Genomic DNA, 24,365 nt, shown 5'->3' with positions numbered 1-24,365 from the left:
TCTAGTAACTTTTTACAACCATTAATACATTTGCTACGCCAAAGATTCTATAGATAGTTAATAATTTGAGTTAACAATTGATCATTGTTTGTTGATCCTTACTGTGATAGCCTTTACTGGAGTATTATAGAAACTCTATTTACCCCCCCCCCCTGGTCGCTTTTGTATGATGCTTACATGCATATTGTATTTACATGAAATCTATAACTTTAACTGTTCTTGTTTTTTTTATGTTTGTACTATACACATAACTGAAATCGTTTCACATTACGAAGTAATCGCCTTTAACTTGGAAAACAAAACTTGTATATGTGCCTTGAAATCTTTGATATTAATCTTTTCAAGTATTTACACATTGAAACATAAGTACTTATGTGTCTACGTAATAGAATGTGTATCAATTTCTGCACCAATTTACCATTTAGTGTTTCCAACCCAAGCATAATTTATAACCTATTGGGTTTAGATGAAACCACAATCATATAGACAGTGGAGAAACCCAGTACGTTTCTATCATAGGCATTACTTGCGATGTGGTTGTTCACTTCGTGAGTAGTTATATTTATAGATACAGATCGGTACTACCGAACAATACCGAAGTTCGCTTGTGTACTTGAGCACTTCTGGCATCATTATGTATTATTAATTTATGAAATTGAGACCTTATGATACTCGCTTGTTCTATGAGTTGTTTACAAAATAGCGAGGGAGGCACGTTATTGGATAGATCTGGCTGTCAAATATTTTTGTTGATCCAATTTTTAGCATATATATTTTTTGTCAGTGTAAATATCACTGTTAAATTGATTTGTCCATTATAATGTCGATAAATCTTGATATCAGGGTGAAGAAAGCAAATAAAGTTTACCATGAAGGAGTAAGTATTCTTTACTGTTCGCTAACCAAGATTCTTGTAATTTTTTTGATGGTAATATCCTAGAGAAGGTGCTCTTCTAAAAAATAAAAATTAGTAAAATGGTATATTTGAGTATTAGTTGTCCTTGAAAAAAAAAACCAACCATTTACTCCTGTTTTTAATATTAATAATGAAGCTAACCTAACCAGGCTTTTTAAACGGTTAGGCCATCATGATAAAGTGCACAAGATCTTTGATTGTACTGAATTAAAAACCGCTAGCATCATGTACAACAGGATCAATGTATGAAGGATCATGCCAGTCAGGAGAACAATAAGATAGTGATCTCTGGACCACAGTTCCTCAAAATATCACAATTTGATCAGGATTGAATGCACAGAATCTGAATATTACATATAACAAAAAAAAAAGTCAAAGTCAAACTTTGAACACACTCCTATGTTGGCTACATGTACGTGTTTTTTGCTGTGGGAAGGAAATTGCGAAATTTGCAATTGCATTAAAAACATTGTGAATGTTAGTGATGGAAATTATGTTTATAAACTTATTCAAGTGTATTTATATAAGTGAGGTTATGTTCCCGTATGTACAACGATGTCAGTTTGCTTGAAAGCTTCCATTGTCTCTGACAGGGAGGTCTGTGGAAGGTTTAGTAGTCGCCTGGTCGTTTTCATGGGAGTGTGATGTTATGTTCCAGTATGTATAATTTTTGCATTATAAATGATTACATTATTATTTTTAAAAAGTTATTAAAATTAATAATGTTATTAGAAGAAACATTTTGCATAGGCCCTATTTATTGCATTTCATTACAAATTAATTTAAATTTATTTAAATTATTTTTCTAAATTAAATAATTTATTTGAGATGTGTTTATATTGATATTGAGTACAGAGTATTTATTTAAGTTTGATTGAATTTATTCTTTACCAACCATGTTCATAATTTCTTCCCAGTCCTTCTATTATTTTAGTTTGAAGAAGCCTCTAAACTGGCAATCGACCCCGGTGTGTTTGTCTCAGGAGAAGATCACGGGGGTGATCGTCATCGTCTCGGGCTCGGACATTAAGCACGAGGGCATCTCCCTCTGCATGGAGGGCACCGTCAACCTGCAGCTCAGCGCCAAGAACGTCGGCATATTCGAGGCCTTCTACAACTCCGTCAAGGTCACCCCGTGACTCCTGTGTCCGTCCCGCGGCAGACACGCGCAGACTTGAATCTGGCGGGAATACTTTTCAAAATAATTTTACGTGCACAAATTGTATGAAGACTTGTAGCTAGTGTGTGTGTCTCATTTTCAGGTTTGCTGACCGTTGTAGTATCTTGAATTAAGTGTAACATCGTGTGAGCAATGGTGGAATATAGCCATTTTTTTTTTACTAACAAAAGGATAGGTTAGGTAGAATGTTTCAAAATTATTCACAGGAGAACATAAAAAGAGTTATTTTCTATTTTCATTATAATAATTTTTTACTTTCTTCAGACCTGCCAACTCTCACGATTTTGGTGTGAGGCTCACGATTTTAAGGTCCATCTCACGCCCTCACGCCAAAATAGTGTTTCCTCACGTTTTTTTGGGGCCCCAAGATTTTGTTTGTAAAAGTTACAAAACCAGTTTTACGAAAGCTTACAGTAACGAGTTTCCATCAATACTCGAGTCACGTAAAGGAAGCAATTTTGCATTTTGTAGCGTGTGCCGTGCTGATTTTTTTATCTCGCTTAGTGGAAGAGGAGACATTGTGAAACATGTCGCTACAAAAAAACACAGCTAACACGTGAAGTGTATTGCTTCCAATAAAAAAAATAATTTTGCTGTGAACAGTGATAATAGTGTTACACGAGCAGAATGTTATTTTACATCTTTTTTAGTTGCGGCCCTGCATGGTCACTACACGACAGCGCTAAATTATGTTCAACTAAATTAAATCTGCAACCTATAATTTGTTGAAATAAATTTTGAAGCATAGACCATGTAACATATGTGCAGGTATGTCACTTAAATTTAAAGATTCTCATTTGTTGTTTTTTTTATATCTAACCTGTATTTATGGGCCTGGAAATTTTTATCGAGGACCTCATGATTTTTTGAATTTGAATGTTGGCAGGTCTGTATTTTTATTTAATACAGTTGTCATTTGAAAACGTGGCTGTTGCGAGAACTGGAAGGACACTGTAACTAGAACGTCTTAAAGGGCGACAGTGAGTGACCACGTCACTCGCATCTCGCCAAAACGTTCCGGGTTTAGTTCTCGGTGGGAAGATCAAACATTGCAGTGAGTGGGTGGGTTTTCTCAGAGTTTCTCTCACTATTGCAGTACATTGATGCTTCATTGTAATCTAATCACATTTCACTGTCTTCTCTGGGTTCCCACGGACAGGCTAGCCCAGGTTTAAAAACGGACACAGAGTGCCAGTTTTTGAGGGGCGGGAGAATTTGAGGTGTGAAAAAAATAGGAAAAAATAATTTGAGGGACGGAAAAACATAATTTTTTTCAGCGCACTTTAATGATTTTATTTTGTAAAATACACGTCAAATCCAACAATTTGAAGCTCAGCAAAGCAGTTGCGTTATTTGCTGTTTTAAAACTGACTAGCTGCAGTACCCGCAATTCCCGGGCTAAACACAGGGTGATATATTGTCCGCGAGTTAAAGCAAAATTATAATTGATAATATTTATTGTCATTAGACACACGGTGCAATAGACATTGTCATTGAAAATACATAATAATAATATATAAATACACATTTTTAAGTTTAAAGAAAAACATCTTAACAATAATATAACTTTACACAAACTTCAGGTCATTAAAATTTAAATTGTTCCATTTGTCTAGTGAGTATAAAGTATTGGATATGAGCCATTGTTCTAAGATTTGTTTATACTTATCATAAGATACTGTCCTTGCACACAAGGATAGCGCTATATGACTGTGGGGCCGTAGAGAAATACATAAAGCACAATTGCTGTTTGAATACATTTAAATACATTGACCTGTGATTATCTGTTCACCCATGTCGATCGGTTGAACGGTTTAGAAGTTGATGCACTGCAGCGCCATCTAGCGGCGAGTTACAAAAAAAAATGCCCGGAGCGCTAGCTGTCTGGAATTGGGCACTGCAGACAAGGAATTAAAAAAGGGGTTTCAGTACCTGGAAAACAGGGATATTGGCAAAATTTTAATCACCAAACTGTATTAGTAATTTTTTCATAGTAGTGTTTTTCTTTTATTTTTTAAAACCAGTCTATACTTTAGTTAAAAAGTCATAGCAGTGATGGAAGTGATAACAGTGCGAACTCTGTATTGTACTGGAAAATATTTTATGTTCAATTTGACATTTTACGTGCTGTCTAATCATGTTTAGATAATTTTTTTAATCTTATGTAGTTACGTTTTCTTGCAAAATTGGTTCATTAGACAGGGGAATATGTTTAGTAGGACAGGGAAAAAAAGGGAAACACTTCTAATTACTGTGACATTGACGAGAGTTGAGACTTAATTAATTAATAATATTATGTAAGTTTCTCGTGGTGAGCGTAGCTCGGGATTGTGAAGCTGGGTCCGCTGGCTTGCAGCCCATCCAGTTGGTGTCGTGCGTCGTGGAAGTTGCCGCGGCGGGGAAGATCCCCGCCGGCAAGACGGAGATCCCCTTCGAGTTCCCCCTGGTGCCCCGCCCCAACAAGACCCTGTACGAGACGTACCACGGGGTGTTCGTCAACGTGCAGTACTTGCTCAAGTGCGAGATGAAGAGAGGCTTCCTCGCCAAGGACCTCATCAAGGTGACGAGCCACGGCCGTGCGAATGTCCCAATTTTCGAACACGAATGCAAATAATAAACTATTCGTATTCAATCGGACCTCAAATGCTAACACTTTCGAAATAACGAATACATATTCTTTTTTTTTTTTTTTGTTTCTTTTTTTTGTTTTGAAAGTACGTCCACCTCGAAGGAACTGGATCATCTTCAAGCGAGCGGCAGCTGACTTGACATGCTGTCGGCAGGTGGCGGAGTTCATCGTGGAGTACCGGCTGGAGGGCGCGGTGAAGGCGCTGCCCCACCCGGTGAAGTTCAGCATCACGCCCGAGTCCCTGCAGAACCTCAAGGACCGGGCGCGCATTCCCCGCTTCAAGGTCACGGGCCAGCTCGACTCTACCATGTGCTGCCTGGCCCGGCCCTTCACCGGAGACGTGAGTCCCTTCCGGCCCGCTCCTTCTCCGGGCGGTCGCACCATGCGGCCACATTCTCAACCAGTGGCGTAGCCAGGATTTGTGTATGGGGGGTGTTAAGAAGTATGCCCCCCCCCCCCCCACCCCGAATTAAAGCGGTGGGGTCCGGCGGTCCTCCCCCGGGAAAATTTGGATTTTAAGGTGTAAAATAGTGCTGTTTTAGCAGTTTTCCGTACTTAAATTCAAATATTGTAATGGTAAAAATTTTATTAATTTTAATATGAAATTAGTTTGAGTGACGAAAAAGAAATTAATTAAAGATTTGGTGCTGGGGGGGGGGGGGGGGGGGTTGAACCCCTAAAACCCCCCGCCTGGCTACGCCCCTGTTCTCAACTATATATGTGCTCATTCGGTAAAATAATACACGTGTTGTGCTTATCGTGGGATTCGGCGGATGGATACTACTCCTGCAAGTAGTCATCTGGCAACACTGTCCGTTGGTAGAGCAGTGGTCTTCAAGATGGCGCCGCGGTAAGCTGCTTGGTAATTTTTTCGGTGATCTGGCAACAGTTTTTTTAGTATATACACATCAGTGCTTTTAAATCTTACACTCTAGTGATTGATATTGAATACTGGTCCATATAATTAAAAAAACTATTTTTTTTTTTATTGTAAAATAATTGGAACATCGCTTAAACAATTTCTCCTTCATGTGGTTACTGATGCAGGTATCACAAAGTGGGCTGTTTATGGATAACAGATTTTATGGGGTTATTTTTTCGGACCAATTTCATTTTTAAAACAGGAGATTGGTTGTTATTGTTTTTATTTTTTTATGAAATCTATTTATTAAAAAAGATAGCATATTACTGCAAGAATATGATATTTAAATGTGCCATGGTACTCATTTCTTCGAAACAGTGTCATTTTGACTGATTCATGATGCACTTTTTTCAGTACAAATATATGTAAGAAGCATGTGTAACTTTTCGGTACAAATAATATAAATCTGTTATTTCTGTGTGTGAAAAATGTTCTAAGGTCATAAGTCATAATGTAAAAATGAGTAACTAATAACAGTTTCTAGCTTTAAAAAAATTAACATTTTCCATATTTTTTTTATTAAATTGTGGTTACAAATTACTTCCCAAAAATTTAATATTTAAAATATTAGGTATTTGTCATTAGAGTAAAGTTTTGGTTGAAAATTCTGATTAGTTTCATGATTTGATTGCATTTCAGACCTTTATGGTGTATTGAAATGCCTTTCGCGGTTATTTAGGTTTTTATCGCAATTCAACATATAATTTTGTCCCTAGAAATTAATTAGGCCTTCTATCATAATAAAGTGTCTTGAGAAATTTTTTCTCTCCGGAGAAAATAAAAAATTATATGAACTCATTGACACGTCTAGCAGCGACGTCGAAACAGGCATGTCATGTTGCACAGCGTTGGCCGTGGGTTGTGAGGTCGTTTCAGAGCTAACAAGTCACAGAAATGGTGTATCTCAAAACAGGAACACAGTGTTCCTTCTTCCCAGATCCATCCTTCTGTTTCCCGTGACCAACCTGCTGGATATTAATGCATGAAATTTTTGCATCACGCATGCAAGTGCCTAGAGTTTTCCCTGTGTCTATGCAGGGTTTACCTGGGCCCAACTTATCTAGTTTTATTCTAGGATAGTCAGTGAGGGGAGTTTAGTCATGGTGCCTATCTCAGCCATGGCTGGCCAATCCCCCCTCCTAGCACACGATGCATGCTACCCCTCCTGCACGGCTAACACCCTGCATGATTAGAGCGTATAGGCTTCGGCCTGAGACGCACTTAGCCTCCCTCCCTAACCCGGACCCCTCCCACACACACACTTAGTTTTTAGTTAGGTTAGGAAAAAAAGAGGGGTTGTCTGTAAAGTCGGTTTACGGACGATAATTTTACGTGATAACGTCATAAAACATTGATGAAAAATTGCATGCTTTTTAATTTTCAAATATTATTTACAGTTTTTTTTGCAAGTTTAATTCAAATAATTTGTTTTAAATACAATCACGAACAATTAGTTAAAGAAGCCCGCCCTTAACCTGTTTTGATATCACATGAGAATTTCTCGCACGGCGGTCGGCCGGTTCTTGCACGCTCGGCAATGAGCGCAGCAGGCGTCCGTCGATTCGTAAGACATAGTCGCGTCGGAAAGTGTTGATTCTGGGCGCGGCCGGGAAGACGGGGCCGGGCGCGGTGTCCCGGGAGAACCCACGGGGGGCGCGGGGTGTGCTTGCAGCTGGTGGTGGAGCACTGCGAGCTGCCCATCAAGTCGGTGGAGATCCAGCTGGTGCGGGTGGAGACGTGCGGCTGTGCCGAGGGCTACGCCAAGGATGGTCAGCCTTCCCTCACGCACCAACGTTGCCTCGATACAGTAGAGTCCCGCTAATCCCAACTAATTGGGACCGAACCCTGTTCGGATTAGCGAAAATTCGGATTAGGCGGAATTTTCTTACATAATGCCATTTATGGTCTTTATGAGGCGTGGGCTATTTAACATCTCATGTGTCAAATATTAAAGATCAGACACAAAACACACCTTTATTATTTAGCGTATTTAGGATAATATAAATACGTAAATATTTAAGTACTATGTACGTAATCATTTTTTTTTATTTTTAGTTGAAGGAGAAATAGATAAATCATAATTTTCTTATGTACATACTAATAAACGTATGACATTACTTGAAAAAGAACTTGTTTTTCTTTGCTTTTCAAGGCTCATAATTGTTATAAAAATATTTATTTTTTCGTCCTAGCCCTGTTCGGATTAGGCGGATTTTCGGATTAGTGGGACTCTACTGTACTTCAAAGTCTGATCAAATTAAATTTTTTTTTCAAATGGTTCTTGTAAAATTCTGTGGATAGGAAACCAACATTACTATGAGACGAATGGGAGCTAAAAAAAAATTACTTGTCGTTATTTCAGCACACACAGGTCACACTTTCATTTCTTGTTTTTTATTTTTTTTTTTTTTTTTTTTTTTCCAACCCTGGAGATTTAGATTTTACGACTAGGGGTATATTCAGAGTGCTCTTTGGTATTTGAATTGGAGATTCGGATTTGATGAAATTTCACATCTGGCCCATCATTAATTAAAATTAATATGTATGTTGTACTACTGTTTTTGTTTTATGAGCCTCCCCTAAGTTATCCCTTTTTCCTTCATATCGTAAAAGAATTTCCCTTGATTTTTGAGAGAGAGAAAAAAAATCCTAGTATTCAGTGTAAAGTTGCGTGTGATATCCAGACGTAGACCTTCCGAACCAACCTTTGGCACAATTTTACACGTTCTTTTCTAAATTTAGCTGACCTGGGCTAACTGAACAAACATTTCACTCTGGAAACTTTCACCTTTATTTACGTGCAGATAAAGTAAAACTAATAAGGTTTTCATAATTAGTGAAATAAAATACATTTCATCACACGCGACACAATTGTTTACGCAATAGGTGATCACACAAGCATAAATTACTGTGTTCATGATGGCGGGAATAAAAACAACCAGAAATACACAACTGGAACCTGGAGCGGTGTTGTGTTGCAGCCACGGAGATCCAGAACATCCAGATCGGGGAGGGCAGCGTGTCCACCGGCCTGGCCATCCCCATCCACATGGTGTTCCCGCGCCTCTTCACCTGCCCCACCCTCTTCACCAGCAACTTCAAAGTGGGTCAGTCCGCCCGCTCTCGCAGGCTTAGCTCCCAACGTGTCTACTGTCCGCGGGCTCTCGCGGCCGTTGCCTGAAGTATTTATTTATTCAGTTTTTGATCTGTAGATCCCATATGGAGGTAAGGACTCCGGGATATAGAACAAGTCAGTTAATACAAACATATACATATATACAAACATACTGTACAACCACAAAAACTAAATATTACAGAGTAATTTTACATTTCAAAAGCAAGAAAGAGAGAAGAAAAAAAAAACATGGGTACATAAGAAATGGTATAAACTCAAGTCTAAGGCTCAGAGCAAAGAGTTAGTTTACAAAACTCAATATTTTTCTCCTCTTTTTTTAATGGATTTAAATAAGATTTACCAGAGTTTAGTTTTCTTATCTGTTATTAGCTTGGCTTCTGGGTTGTAGCCGCGTCCTCGGCAAATAATTCACCGACGTTTCGGTCGACATTGCAGTCGCCATCATCAGGGAGCAGTTACCTGTAGCCGCGTCCTTGGCAAATAATTCACCGACGTTTCGGTTGATATTGCAGTCGCCATCATCAGGGAGCAGTTACCTGTAGCCGCGTCCTCGGCAAATAATTCACCGACGTTTCGGTCGACATTGCAGTTGCCATCATCAGGGAGCAGTTAACCTGTAGCCGCGTCCTCGGCAAATAATTCACCGACGTTTCGGTTGATATTGCAGTCGCCATCATCAGGGAGCAGTTATCTGTAGCTGCGTCCTTGGCAAATAATTCACCGACGTTTCGGTCGACATTGCAGTCGCCATCATCAGGGAGCAGTTACCTGTAGCCGCGTCCTTGGCAAATAATTCACCGACGTTTCGGTTAATATTGCAGTCGCCATCATCAGGGAGCAGTTACCTGTAGCCGCGTCCTCGGCAAATAATTCACCGACGTTTCGGTCGACATTGCAGTCGCCATCATCAGGGAGCAGTTACCTGTAGCCGCGTCCTTGGCAAATAATTCACCGACGTTTCGGTTGATATTGCAGTCGCCATCATCAGGGAGCAGTTACCTGTAGCCGCGTCCTCGGCAAATAATTCACCGACGTTTCGGTCGACATTGCAGTTGCCATCATCAGGGAGCAGTTAACCTGTAGCCGCGTCCTTGGCAAATAATTCACCGACGTTTCGGTTGATATTGCAGTCGCCATCATCAGGGAGCAGTTATCTGTAGCTGCGTCCTTGGCAAATAATTCACCGACGTTTCGGTCGACATTGCAGTCGCCATCATCAGGGAGCAGTTACCTGTAGCCGCTTCCTCGGCAAATAATTCACCGACGTTTCGGTTCATATTGCAGTCGCCATCATCAGGGAGCAGTTACCTGTAGCCGCGTCCTCGGCAAATAATTCACCGACGTTTCGGTCGACACTGCAGTCGCCATCATCAGGGAGCAGTTACCTGTAGATGCGTCCTTGGCGAATAATCCACAGACGTTTCGGCCTACTGGAACCATAAATGTTTTACGACAGTTATTTCACCAAAACAGTGTAATTTTGAGTTATAGATGAAGTACTAGGAACAATAAAAAAAAAAATCTGCAAGTTTTTGTTTAAAAATGTACCAATGTCGTAATGTAAAAATGAGTTGCTAATAACAGCTGTAAGATAAAAAAAAAGAGTGAAATAAAAATTTTGTTAGTAATAACTGCTCCCTGATGATGGCGTCTGCAATGTGGACCGAAACGTCGGTGAATTATTCGCCAAGGTCGCGGCTACAACCCAGAAGCCAAGCTGCTTCTCAAAGTGTCTGCCTATTTGTGTGTACTGGTTCGAAATAAAAATTAAATTATTTCAAACTAGTGACTGTATTTTATTTTGCCGGTAAGGGGGATGGTAACTTAAATTATTTTGCTTCTAATATTTTGCACAAGTTTCAAATAAATCCTTTTCACTCCTATACAAGTCCTTATTTAATGGTTTTTATGTCAGTCCTAGCATGTGCTGAGAGCAGGAAATCAAATGGTTATAGAGTTTTGGATTATCTGTTCTTGTTTAGGCTTTGTCTTAAAACCTGTTATTTTTAGTATATTATTTGCTAAATAAATAACAATTAGGTTTTTCAAAACCTAAATAACTCAGGTGTCTATGGTTTTGGTACGTACAATATTTTATTGATTTAAAGAGTTTCAAGAAGAAATCTACATGTGAACAGAGCTAACCCAAAACTGTATGCCACCTGACTGCATGCTAGGACTGACACAAAAATTTGCCTTGAAGTTGACATAAAACTACTAATCAAGAACTGTCATAAACAATTAATTATGGTCATATTTTGAATTCATGTGAAAAACCATGAAATATTAGAATCAAAATAATTTAGAACCCTCACAATTTAAAAGTTAATTTTCTTGAAACAACTTGATGTAAATGCTATTTTACAAATAAGTAGTTACTGATAAAACTTATAATGTTTTTGTAAACCTTAAAATAATTTAGTCATTTAACATTAATTTCATTTGAACTATTACCATTATAATGTGTAATATTTGTTGGTATGTGGTTTGTTTGCAGAATTTGAAGTGAACATTGTTATAGTATTTCAAGATGATCACCTTATCACGGAAAACTTCCCAATTGTGCTGACTCGCTACTGAAGAGTTTGGCTGGCCGGATGTACTCATTCTCGTGACGAAGGTACAGAATCGACTACAAGTGGAAATGTGAGCGTCGTCGCAGGGTTGGATGTGTGCTGCAAAATTTTACACTTTATGTTGAACCAAGTAATTTCCAGTTATTCATCCATTATTCTGAATTTTGAATGCAAAGACAAAACTGAAACTGGGAAGTTGTTTTGTATGTTAGATATTTTATTACATGAGTTATGGGTGGGGGCAAGATTTTGTGTTTTTATTTTTAGCATTGTCTCCGTTCATAAAAATAAGGTATTATTCAACAAATATGAAACTAAAATTTTCTCCAAAATAGTATGAATGCTTTTCTGCAAAGACAAACAAAATTAATATAGCTATTTCTGTAATTATAGTAACCTTACAAAATTCAGCTAGAATCATTTTAAAGTATGCAGTGTTAATTTAAATTAATTATTCTTTCAGGGGCAAGGTGACAACAGTTTAAAGAGCCTTATGTCGTGCAGACTGCATGGATGATGATTTTCGCCCTCTGCTTACATGTGAACTGTTGGAGGCTGTCTCTCCGAGTATAAGAAGAAACTCGGGACGATGCTGTCATCATTATTGTATCTGTGCTTTCTGAAAGTATCATAAGAATATGTAGTAGTAGGTTTCATGCAATTCAACCAGTTCCATAGGAGAGTCCATACGTTGGTAAGTGACCTTGCAGACCACACATGAACATCACTCCTATCGGTATATGTAGCAGGTTGCTTGTTCTTGGAGCCTGCTACTGAATGGCAAAACCTCTTTTGAGTCACATTAGTCATTGCCATTTTAAATTAGCATGCCTCTGCCCGCGAGTTAGGTACTGCTCTTCAACTGAGCGTGCAGACTTTTGAATGTGGTTCAACCTTTCATGTATAACTGAGCTGACTTCATACAATCCATTCTAAAGAATGCAAGTTGTTGTGGAAAGATGTTATGTTGATGTAGTAGTAAGTATAATAATTTGTTCAAATATTTTTAAAATATGTTTTTTTTTATAGTAATTCTGATGTGTAACATCTTGGTTCTCGGTACACGACATTTGGTGGGAATAATTTTGTGAATGCGACGGAAATGTGTAACATAGAAGTAATGCTGCGGAGATGTAATGGGAAGTAATGTGATTGAAATGTGTAACGGGAATAAGGGAGCAGTGGTGCTGCTGTGTATGGCAGATGGCTGGAATAACAGCTTGTTTAATGAATTTTAACAACTTGAGCAGTACGTATTTTAATAAAATTCCTTGTCAAAATTCAGTTCCAAAGCCAGGATTTAGTATTTACTTTAAAATTATTTTCCCTTTATCGAAGCTGTTTCATAATAGTTTAAATTGCTGTCTGCTAATAAAATCGTTCATAGTCGATGTAGCTGGTTTTTACAATTCCGGCAGCAAATTCTAATGGTGTATGCAAAAAGTTTGTATGTTTTTTTTTGCTTCCAGAAATGTAGTTGAAAACACATTTTGTGTATATTTATCACGCTCTGCATTATTTAAAAAAAATGATATGTTAAATTTCATGTCTAAGGCCTGAGTTCGTATTACAAGTGTATCTGCAACATGAGAACAATGAGTTTGCTCATTACCGAGGTAAAATGTTAAACATCTCTGACGAGTACTGAAAGATTCTCTCTGATATTTTTTTTTATATTCTTTATAATAAACTTTGTATTGTCACACAATAAATATTTTTACATTGTTACGGTTCTATCGTATTCTTCACTTTTGCCCTTTACTGTAGCTTTCCTTCATTGATCTGCATTTTAATGGGTATCTAGACACTGAATGTGCAACAAAGCCATAGACAAGGTTGACACATCCAAGTCGTGAACTATGGTGAAGTACAGGTTGACAAGCAATAGGAAAATGAAAGAAACTACGATAATATTGTTGAGCATAACGTAGGGCTTGCAAGGATAATTTAAAAACCGAGTTGATCTATGTCCTCTCACCAAGTGCGTCTTTTTTTTTTTGTCACTGATTGCAAACCGTGAGCTATATAACATCTTCCTGAAAATTGTTGGTGTGAATGTGGTTTGAAGCCAATGTTTCCAATTTCGAAAATAATTGGTAAGAGCACAACCCAAATTTTTTTTTAGATAGTTTACAGAAATAATTAAGGAAAACAAAGCCCTTTAAATCATTTTACTAACATGATTCTGCCCTTACAAAACGGGGACTTTTATCTCAATAAGCCTAGTTTTAGTTACGGAAACTTTTAAAGGTCCTCAGGCTCTGTACGATTGCAGACCTACGATTGCCTCCACCAGGTGGTTTGGCAAACAGCCACTTCCAAATGAAGAGTGGAGGCCATTCGGCCAGTCACGGTTGGTCGGTGGTGGGTACAGGAATATATTTCAGAAGGCAATTTTTAAAATAAATAAGAATTTTAGCATTGAAAAACATGGGTGCATGAACTTATGTACGCACTTTAGGATTATTTATACTTGGCATAATAAAAAATTAACTTTCACCTTGCACGCAAATAAATAATAGAAGTAAAATAATGAGGACCGGAGTCATATTATAAAAATGGTTGATAATCTATAAATTCAATCAAATTTACAAAATGTGAATAAATATTCAGTAGTCATTATTAATATAAATACACGTATTAAATTGATCATTTAACTTAGTAAAATAATTGAGATAAATTGTAATTAATAATGAAAATCAATAGATATTCCGAATGATTATTATAGGTACCGGCAGTCAGGGCCGGAACTAAGGGGGGGCATGGGGGGCATGTGCCCCGGGCGGTAAATATCATGGGGTGGCAAAATATGAAAAGTGGTTCACTAAAACAAGTTGAAACTAGTCATTAAAAAAAGTTTTGAAAGTGTACATATCGCAACCAATAAGTTAGCCAAGAAATTAAGAAATTCTATTTAACTTGATTATGCATAATTTGTAAATATAAACGTACTTCAAATGCGTTACTTCACTCTAAGAAACAAGTTTTACCATAATTCGTGTTCTGGAGTGAGTAAAACCACTGCGATGAGAGCTGGTATCTCAAGGACCCGTTGCGCGGGTGATCACTTGGCTGAGCAAGATGTAGCCCTTTCTCTGATAGATACCCTCATTTTTCCAGCCCCTACTCAGTCGCTCCTGTGTTTTCGTACCATGTGCGTCTTTGCCTGAGGACGGGAGCAGATAGCAGTTCCCGAAACGTCGCTTTTTTCTGTTTTGGAAAAACTATTGTGTTTGTGTCGTCTTTTCGTTTTGTCGTGTTATTGTCTCGTTTCAACTGTTGTGCTGAATTTTTTTGGGTTCAATATTTTTGTGCTGTCATCATTTGTGGGGTTTTTATCGTTCTATTCAGTTTTGGAAAACTATTGTGTTTGTTTCGTCTTTTCGTTTTGTCGTGTTTTTGTCTCGTTTCAACCATTGTGCTGAATTTTTTTTTTTTGGTTCAATATTTTTGTGTTGTCATGATTTGTGGTTTTTTTTTTCGTTCTCTTAGTACATTTTTCTTTGTTTTTCTTTGTTTGTTGACCATATTCCTGTTACGGAATATTTTGTGGTGTTTATATTCTGTTGACAACAGCAATTTTTTGCTTAATTTGTGCTTTTTGTCTTTTGGTTATTTTTACTTATTTATTTATTTTATTTTTTAGTTTTCTTCTACAGAAAAAGTGCTTAGCAATGGCGTATGTCCAAAAAACTTACATCAAGTAATGTTGAAAGTCATTGACAGATTAATTATGGAACTGAGTAACAGGCTTTGGAGAACATTAACAATAAGTTTTGATTTTTAGTGGTGTTCAAATTCATAAAATGGAAGTAGAAGATTTAAAAGTCAAAGCAGCAGAATTAGGAAACACAATGCCGATCTTAACAAAGAAGAATTCGTATTTGAAATTGAAAGTTTTAAGCATCATGCATTAACAGTAGACTATGAATTAAAAGATGCTACAGCATCAGCAATGTTGAGCCTTATCTACAAAAATAAACTGGAGGAGCCACATCCTAACATTACTACTGCTCTGAGAATGTTTTTCACCCTTCCAGTTACAATTGCATCAGGTGAAAGAAGTTTTAGTAAACTTAAACTTATTAAAAGCTATTTGAGAAGCACGATGGGCCAGCAGAGATTAACAAATCTAAGTATTATATCTATTGAACACAAACGAGCTGCTTTGATCAATTTTGATGATATTATTAACACTTTTGCAGCTAATCATGCTTGAAAAATTAAATTTTGAACTGAATTTCTTTGTATGGTTATCAATACAATATTATACTTAATTCAGAATCACATGTTCCTTATGTAATTTTAATACTTAATAAACTTATTGGTAAGACATTAATTTTCACTGTTGTGCAAACAATAAACAATAGTTTGATAACAGTCTACTTCATTATAATAAAAAATGTAATTGTATTAGTTTTCCAATTAGTGTACTTGATAAATAAAAGTTCTCAATTATGTATAAGTGAATGGTATCATTTCAACCACCGCTTCTAACGAAAAAGGGTATTTTAAAATGTTGGTAAGGAGGGGGCGGCAAATTAAGCTTTGCCCCCCCTAACGAATCTCCTAGTTCCGGCCCTGCCGGCAGTTTATTAATTATAATTATTAATTTAAAATTTATATTGGAACAAATGACAGGTACAAAAAATAAAAACAAGAAATCATTACAGAAAACATAAACACAAAACACTAAATTATTTTAATAAAAAAAAGTACATGGTAACAGTTTAACTAAGGATTCATTGTCTGCACTAAAACAATATCTATACAACTTTACAACTTGTGGACTTACTATTATTTTCTGACATTGTATAAACGTGAGGAATCTACAAGCAGGCCGTGAACCATGGCTTTATGAATCACATGTTTGAATCACATGGACATTTAACTACAGGAGATATGTTAGGTTGTGTCTATATTAATGCTATGTGTAGACTGTATAATTTATCTCCGACATTTAATATAATTACAAAAGATACGTCAACCCCTAAAGGACAACACTTGGCCACTGTAGTGCTACGTGATTTATACTCCCTGGAGTGAAAAAGGATACCATGGCACTGAAAGCAAGCCACGTAGACACGTGAGTATTAACAGGTTCAAATCTCATGAAGTTCCACTATTGGCTTCTCCCTGTAATATAAGGTAGGTATGGATTTACTTTATTTCAGAATATTGCAAAATAGAAAAATAATTTTTAAAAAATTGTCATATAAATTTAAAATTTTGATCATGGATAGTTAGGGAAATGTTATTACAGATGTTGGGACACCCTGCATATGGCTGCGAGTATTTATAACAAAATGGTAGCTGATCAGGTCATATTAGACGGGTGCCTTATGTTGCTTTGATACTGTTAATGAAGACTGTTACCATATCCCTCCAGCTGGCATTCAAACCCATGTTTATAAAGGTTATGTTTTCCTTACTATTGTGAATTTCATTAATTTCCTAGGTGTCTTGTGTTTATTTAACATATGTCGCGTGGAATTTCAAGGCACACACATAAACTCCTCTTCATTGGTCGAACCCAGGGATTGGTAAGCGATAAAGATGGAGCATTAGCCACCAGATGTAAAGCTGTTATTCCCGCCATTTTTTCTGACTTTCACATACCAATATGGCGGACGTTTGTTTATATTTGTATCAGCTCTTTTAGCCTGGTTTTATTAACGACTGTAGATAAGCTGTTCGGAATAAAGTTAAATAACAATATTACTGATTAATATGTTTATATATATTAAAAGTGAAAAACGAATCTTCATAATACAGATGTAATGATGTGAGTTGAAATTTGTTTACAGCTGTTACATTTGTAAACAAACGGCCGCCATATTGGTATATGTAGTACACTGAAATCCCACTTCCCTTTTGGCTTCACCTCGTCTAGAATCGGACCTTATACTCCACCTGTGTATTTTCTAATCTTTGATCGAACCAGTGTTTGTTTACGCTCCCTTGAGGACTATGAGAGAAAAATTAAAATAAATAATCACATTATAAATGCGAAATAATGAAACCGCTTGAAATCAGTGTAAGTCGAAACTGCTCCAGAGAAATTGTTAGTAAAATTTATTGATGTTAATTTCTAAAACGTTTGCAGTTAAATAATACTGATTATGCAATTGGAGTGAATAACGTTTAGCAAAGTCCTGATTTGTCAGTCCAGCAGATGTTTGCTAGTAGGACTTATAATGAAAATCACTTTATTGGATCAAAGAGCTCGTTCCAATTCAGTGTGGTGTTCCTGAAACGCAGGCGACCCAGTCCAAATTAATAAATAATTAAAAAGCCCTGTTCGCGGAAGCGGCCAATGAGTAGGGACTGGAAAAATTCGCGTATTCAATGGCCTCCAGGATAGACTCCACGATCCTGTGCATTCTCGGGCAAACGTCACCTGTTCATTGGCTACCGACTTGTGAGGCGTCTCAATTGGGAGACTCGTGATTCGACACCGCTTTGACCGAGGGTCTGTAATTGGCCCACAGTCCTCCAGGTTAACAGTGAACCAATAGCAGAAGTCACATAAAAATACCATTATTTGAATTTTAGCGTGTCATGAAAGGAATCCGCGAATTTTTCCGGTCTCTACTGTTCAGCACCTCACGCTACAGAGTGAGGAATGAGTACGAGGGAGGGGGAGGTAACAGCGGCCCTGAACTGGCAGACGACGTCCCACGTGACTGGAGGCTGCAGTCATTCGTCGAGCTAATAAGGCCGCTGGAGCAGGGGAGGGGGTAGTTGGTGTCGGGTTGCACTGCGCCTGAGCAGCTGTGCTCTCCCTCGCACCACCCCTCCCCACAGCTGCACCCCACGGGCAGGCGACGGTAATCCAGCGCGTGCGGCATTAGACCCGCGCGCTGCTGTCGCTGTGTAGATTACGGCCCGCAAAAAGCACAACCTCCCCCCCTTCCAACACACACACACGCCCTCTCCCCCTACTGCTGACTGCGTGCACACACACACACACACACACACACACACACACACCATGCGATCCAACACCACGACGTAACGTTTCGATGCCACCGTCCGACACTGCCAAGACTAACCTAATAAGTAGGGACCTGTAAAATTCGCGGATTCATTCGGTGATAGGCTAGAATTTAAACACATATAGGCCCCTACCTCTTAGATAATTTTGCTATTGGATTACTGTTCATCTGGACGAATCTCAACCAGCAGAGACCTGCAAAATTCGCGGATTCATTGACCTCTAGGATAGACTCCACAGTCCTTTAAATACTCGCGGAAATGACACCTGTTCATTGGCTACTGACGCGTGAGACGTCTCAACTAGGCTGTACGTAATTCGGCACTTTCTTGGTTTAGTGTTTCTCATTGGCTCACAGTTCCCCGGATAAAATGTGGGCCAATCGCAGAAGCGGTACGAAGGTATAGTTTTGATGCTAGGCTATCGCGAAATGAATCCGCGAATTTTGCATGTCTCTATCAACCAGTTATAAACCCTCAACCAAAGAAGGATCGAATCACAGACAAACCATCTGAGACGACTTACAAGTCGGTAGCCAATGAACTTGCGTTATTTGCCCGAGTGTACAGGGGTATGTGCAGTCTATCCTGAAGGCCATCGAAACCGCGAATTTTGCAGGTCTCTACACGGTTATAAGTAGAGACCGGAAAAATTCGCGAATTTATTTCGCGATAGGCTACAATACAAATAGTTATAGGTACCTCAGTGCTGCCTCTGCTATTGGCTCACAACTCATCTGGAGGACTCTGGGCCAATGAGAAACGCCCGACCAAAGCTTTATCGAAATACAGGCTGCTACGTTGGGACGTCTCACAAGACAGCAGCCAATGAGTGGGTGGCATTTGACCGAGTGTACGTAGAACTATGGAGTTGATCCTGCAGGTCATTGAACCCGCGAATTTTTCCGGTCCCTACTGATATACATTCTTCTAATCCACTGATCGCTGCGACATCTCAGCTATGTCCTTGGCCGAGTCTTGAGGCAGCCCCACGAGAAAAAAAAATCACAATCCAATAAATCAAGTTGACAAATTGGGTTGTTGTTACTTAAGTTAAAAGGCAAGTTGTAATGGTTCAATTACCGTCAGTAAAATTTGTTGTTGTTGCATGTATTGTATTTTTTTATTTGTTTTGCCACCTCGTGTGTTCGAGTAAACAAGTCATGGTGAGAGGAAGCTGAGAATACCTGAAAATAACAGGTTTATTCCACCTTTCAAACCGGGGTAGTTCAAGGATTCGTGGAGCAGACATCTAACAATCTACGCTCCTCGTAATACCTCACTCAGGCGGTGAGTGACGTGTCTCAAGTGGCTAGCGGCGCGGACTGACCCATTTTGTTGCCACAACCTTTCTCGGCCGAGTATTTTTTTTTGTAAGTCCCAAACATCAGGGCATGTTTACCCAACTGGTACTCGGCGCATCCCACATTGGGTTCAATATTTTTGTGCTGTCATCATTTGTGGTTTTTTTTTTCGTTCTCTCAGTCCATTTTTCTTTGTTTTTGTTTTGTTTGGTTACCATATTCCTGTTATGGAATATTATGTGGTGTTTATATCCCGTTGACAACAGCAATTTTTTGCTTAATTTGTGTTTTTGTCTTTTGGTTTTTTTTTTTTTTTTAGTTTTATTCTACAGACATACATGTGCTTAGCAATGACGTATGTCCAAAAGCTTGCATCAAGTCATGCGCTCCCATTGCACAAATCTTTCAGAGATAATACCATAATGCGCTGTTGCCAAGCAACACAGCGTCGGAGGACTCTTGTCCTGATGGTCGTTGGAGTCCAGTATTGTCTCGGAGGTCCTTCCCTGGAGAATAAGGCAGACTCCAGGTGCGAAGACCCGGCTGACACCGCCACAAAGGGGGGAAAAAGTTATATACTTTTATAAAACATTCCTTTGGAAACCAGTTGCGAAGAAATAGTTTGTAATGCTAAAATAAAAATATTGTAACTTTGCACAACACGTGGCTAAGATTATTTTTGAGTGTATGAAATACTTTTTTTTTTCGAGATAGTACAAAGTTTTTCTTTTACAAATATTGGCGGATAATTTTATATTTTATATGATTTTTTGATTCAAGCATAATTTTATCAAACAAAGGAAAATATGTTTGGATATTTAATAATTGTACTTTATTTATTTTATTATGCTTGTTAATGTGTGCAGTTAATACTGGAAAGTTATTCAAGGAACGGTTTACAAATAACTTTAACTGTTTGAGGCACTGGGACAACACAAAGCATAAATGCCCGGGTAAGTATACGAACCCAGTTATATAGCGAACACTGCTTTGTAGTGATACAGTTGTTTTCTTGTTAATAATGTACAAATTTACAAATATCTGTAATCTTACATGAATATTTCTGTGCCATTTACAAAAAAAAATACAGTGTAGTGCCACGAGAATTTGAAAAGAAAAACTAATTTTTTTCATGTAATGGTGGTATAATAAAAAAAAATATTAATTTTGAGTAAATTCGTCATTTAGCTACTCACGGCGCTAGTAAGTGTCCAGACGCGGTCGTAAAAAATTCACTCTCATTATTTTTTTCCCCAAGACGCGTCCAAAGACGTTTAACATAAATATTAAATAAACTCTTACGTTAAGAAGTTAATATAAGTAACATAGTGCCGGGCTTTCTTCTGACGGAGAGAAGGTTCACAAGTCACTGCTACAGATAGCTCCCACTGTCCGGGGGAATACGGAAAATATAATGATTGACGTGATAACGTCTTATAAATCGATGAACGCCGGCTGCACGCACGAGAAAGTGTCACGTTCCGCCTGAGCCGAGCGTGCAAGAACCAGGCCGACCACCGTGCGAGAAAATCGTCTATAATATCAAAACAGGTTGAGGCATTTTTATTTAACTAATTGTTCGTGATTATATTTAAATAAGTTATTTAAATTAAATTATGCAAAAACAGTGTAAATAATATTTGAAAATTTAAAAAAAAAAATATTCAATTATTTCATCAATGTTTTCCTTGTGACGTTATCACGTGAAATTATCGTCCGTGAACCAACTTTACAGACAAAAACCCCATTTTTATGTTTGACACGCGGAACACAGCCCGACAGCGCTATCGACCTATCGCGAGATATCTCGATCCCCGCTCGGAGGTCGAATCCCGGCGGACACAGGCGGGTCGGGCCGCAAATTGGACGTGTCCCGCGCTCTGCGCTACGGGGGGAAGTGTGTGTGTGTGTGGGGGGGGGGGGGAGGGTGGTGACAAATTTCAAAAGCGCACGGGGTTCCGTGTTTGAAAGCGGGTGCTACAAACCCTGCGATACCTCGCCGAGAGAGAAAAACGCTTTTGAAAATGCGGGCGGTTGTCGTTGTGAGTCTGTCAGGCGGGTGTGGGGGTAGGGGGGGAGTGAGGGTGCTGTTTGAAAACACGCCTGGAGTTCTGGCAAGGGCAGCCCGGGACGGCATTCAGGAACCTTCTGGAAGGCGGCTATCCGCGTTGCAGCCCCCACACTCCGCCCGCGAGCCGTCGTATTAACACCCCATTGTCGCGGCGGGACCCGGGTGGGGTGGGGGGGGGGGGGGTGTGGACACTTGCTTTGACAAGCTCTGGGCGCGGCCAGCGGCCGGCTTTGTGGCCGGCGACAGCCTCGTCTGCGACACGACAGCGTCTTTCTTCGCCGACTCGACTCTATGGGACTCGCTCTGGCGGACCTCCGCGCCACTTGCTGGTCTGCAATGTTATCATTAGACACCTGAATAATTCGCGGGTTCATTTCGTGTTATGCTAAAATTCAAATAATTATACCTTTAGTGCTGCTTCTGCCATTGGTCCACTGTTAATCTTGGAGGACTGAGGGCCAATTAGAGACCGACACTCATAGAAGTGCCGAATCACAGGCCACCCAGTCGAGACGACTCACAAGTCAGCAGCCAATGAACAGTTGGCATTTGCCCGAGTGTGTAGAGGATATTGGAGTCTATCCTGGAGGTCATTGAGCCCGCGAAGTTTTCCGGTCTCTAATAATTAGGGGCATGCAGACTTCGCGAAAAGATTCTGAGACTAGATGAAAATTAAAACACTATAGCATCGTCTGCTTTTCGTGATTGGGCGAGTTTCTCCCAGGTACTTATCGTTTGTAACAACACCGATCACAATGATTCAGTGCGGAAGTAAACGCGTCCTGAGTGGCCCGTTCAAACAAGGCAACGATTTCTCTCGCCAGACGGCCGCCAATCACCAGGAAGAAACCACAGGTGCGGGTACACCTTGTTGCAGTCTAATAAGTGTTCAGAACGTTTCGCGAAAAATGCCTGCCCCTAGTTATAATTTATACGAAGGGACCGGAAACATTCTCGGGTTCAATGACCTGCAGGATGAACTCCATAGTTCTAAGTACACTCGGTCAAATGCCACCCACTCATTGGCTGCTGTCTTGTGAGACGTCCCAACGTAGCAGCCTGTGATCCGATAATGCTTTGGTCGGGCGTTTCTCATTGGCCCAGAGTCATCCAGGTGAGTTTTGAGCCAATGTCAGAGGCAGCACTGAGGTGTAACTATTTGTATTTTAGCCTATCGCGGAATGAATTCGCGAATTTTTTCCGGTCTCTAGCCGTTGGTACTGGGAGCGGGCGGGCGCCTGCGAGGGGCTGCAACCGTGTGCGGCAGGCGCGGCGCGCGGGCGGCCTGCTCGCCAGGGGTCGATACGCGCGCGGCGGGCTGCCTGCCCTCCAGGGGCCGGTAGGGGGGGGAAGCGGAGAGACGCCCAGGCGACGCGACGCCGCATCACGCGCCCACTGGGCGGGAAACCGGCGCCCGGCGTCACGCGTCACGCGTCCGGACGCACCCCTCCCCCCCCCCCCCTCTGCTCGTCGCGCGCGCCGGCCCATTAAGAGCCCCGCCATCTGGGGTCGCGCGAGATGCTACCAGGCGCGCCGCAACCACCCGCCCTCCCCTGCTTACACGCGCCGCGCCGGGGGCTGGTGGAGGGACGCGCACGGCTCTAAACAAAACAAAATATAGAGTCTGGAAAGAAAAACAGATTCGTGTTTTCGAAGGCTACTGCTGCGCTACACTGTCAGAAATCACAGTAGGTACATTAACGGACTTTTCAACGAGGAATTCAACTCAAATAAACGAATAGTTCTTCGTAATTTCTAGAGACCGGAAAAATTAGCGAATTAATTTCGCGATAGGCTAAAATACAAATCGTTATACCTCAGTTCTGCCTCTGCTATTGGCTCACAACTCACCCGGATGACTCTGGGCCAATGAGAAACACCCAAGCAAAGCTTTATCGAATCACAGGCCGCTACGTTGGGACGTCTCACAAGACAGCAGCCAATGGGTGGGTGGCATTTGTCCGAGTGTACGTAGAACTATGGAGTTCATCCTACAGTTCATTTAACCCGCGAATTTTTCCGGTCCCTAGTAATTTCAAATAACTAGAGACCGGAAAAATTCGCGGATTCATTTCACGCCATGCTGAAATGCAAATAATTGTATTTCTATGCAACTTATGCTATTGGCTCACTGTTAACCTCTAGGACTGTGGGCCAATTATAGACCCTTGGTCAAATCGATGTCGAATCAAGAGTCTCCCAATTGAGACGCCTCACAAGTCAGCAGCCAATGAACAGGTGACGTTTGCCCGAGTATGCAAAATGATCGTGGAGTCTATCCTGGAGGTCATTGAACACGCGAATTTTTCCAGTCCCTATACAAATAACGGAATTTTCGTAGAAACTACATATGTCGTATTTCGACTTCCGAGTTTTAATGTTTAGTTCCAAACGAAGATAAACACATACACTGACGAAACAAGAGTGCGCTTACTGTTTTGTTAATATAGGCCTACAAGTTTTTTTTGGACTCGTGTTTAAAGTCCCGGAAATTTCGTAGATTCCTCTGGCCTCAGGATAGAATTCAAAGTTATAGGTGTGCTCGACCCATGTTTACTTTCCCATTGGTTAATTTCTTAGCGAGAACATTTTTATCTTGTTATTTGGCACTACATGATTCGCTTACTCTCTCCTA

The 24,365-nt window shown here is 39.8% G+C and overlaps 2 protein-coding genes across 3 annotated transcripts in view; one reads left to right on the top strand and one right to left on the bottom strand.

Annotated features, from left to right (window-relative positions):
• The window catches only part of LOC134537381 (uncharacterized), an 843,397-nt gene that overhangs the window by 649,033 nt on the left and 169,999 nt on the right, over positions 1-24,365 (bottom strand). The window lies entirely within an intron of this gene.
• LOC134537351 (vacuolar protein sorting-associated protein 26C) lies at positions 516-13,087 on the top strand. Of its 2 annotated transcripts, none has more exons than XM_063377694.1 (8): positions 516-877; positions 1,900-2,043; positions 4,453-4,656; positions 4,880-5,065; positions 7,320-7,416; positions 8,629-8,754; positions 11,281-11,403; positions 11,823-13,087. In XM_063377694.1, the coding sequence occupies exons 1-7, from the start codon at positions 821-823 to the stop codon at positions 11,361-11,363; spliced, it is 897 nt and encodes a 298-aa protein (XP_063233764.1). In that variant the 5' UTR covers positions 516-820; the 3' UTR covers positions 11,364-11,403; positions 11,823-13,087. The 2 variants fall into 2 exon arrangements, 1 of the variants encoding a protein (XP_063233764.1); XR_010075982.1 differs by having other exon boundaries at positions 547-877; positions 8,629-8,750.

This window comes from Bacillus rossius, chromosome 12, assembly GCF_032445375.1.
Source record: "Bacillus rossius redtenbacheri isolate Brsri chromosome 12, Brsri_v3, whole genome shotgun sequence".
In the NCBI taxonomy this organism is placed as follows: domain Eukaryota; kingdom Metazoa; phylum Arthropoda; class Insecta; order Phasmatodea; family Bacillidae; genus Bacillus; species Bacillus rossius.
The sequence above is the reverse complement of the archived record's forward strand: the minus strand, read 5'-3'. Positions and strand labels throughout refer to the sequence as shown.

Coding starts and splice junctions, on each gene's coding strand:
- LOC134537351 (XM_063377694.1), top strand. CDS start 821: ATGTCGATAAATCTTGATATCAGGGTGAAGAAAGCAAATAAAGTTTAC. Junction 2,044..4,452: donor CCTTCTACAACTCCGTCAAG/GTCACCCCGTGA, acceptor GCTGGCTTGCAG/CCCATCCAGTTGGTGTCGTG. Junction 5,066..7,319: donor CCCGGCCCTTCACCGGAGAC/GTGAGTCCCTTC, acceptor GTGTGCTTGCAG/CTGGTGGTGGAGCACTGCGA.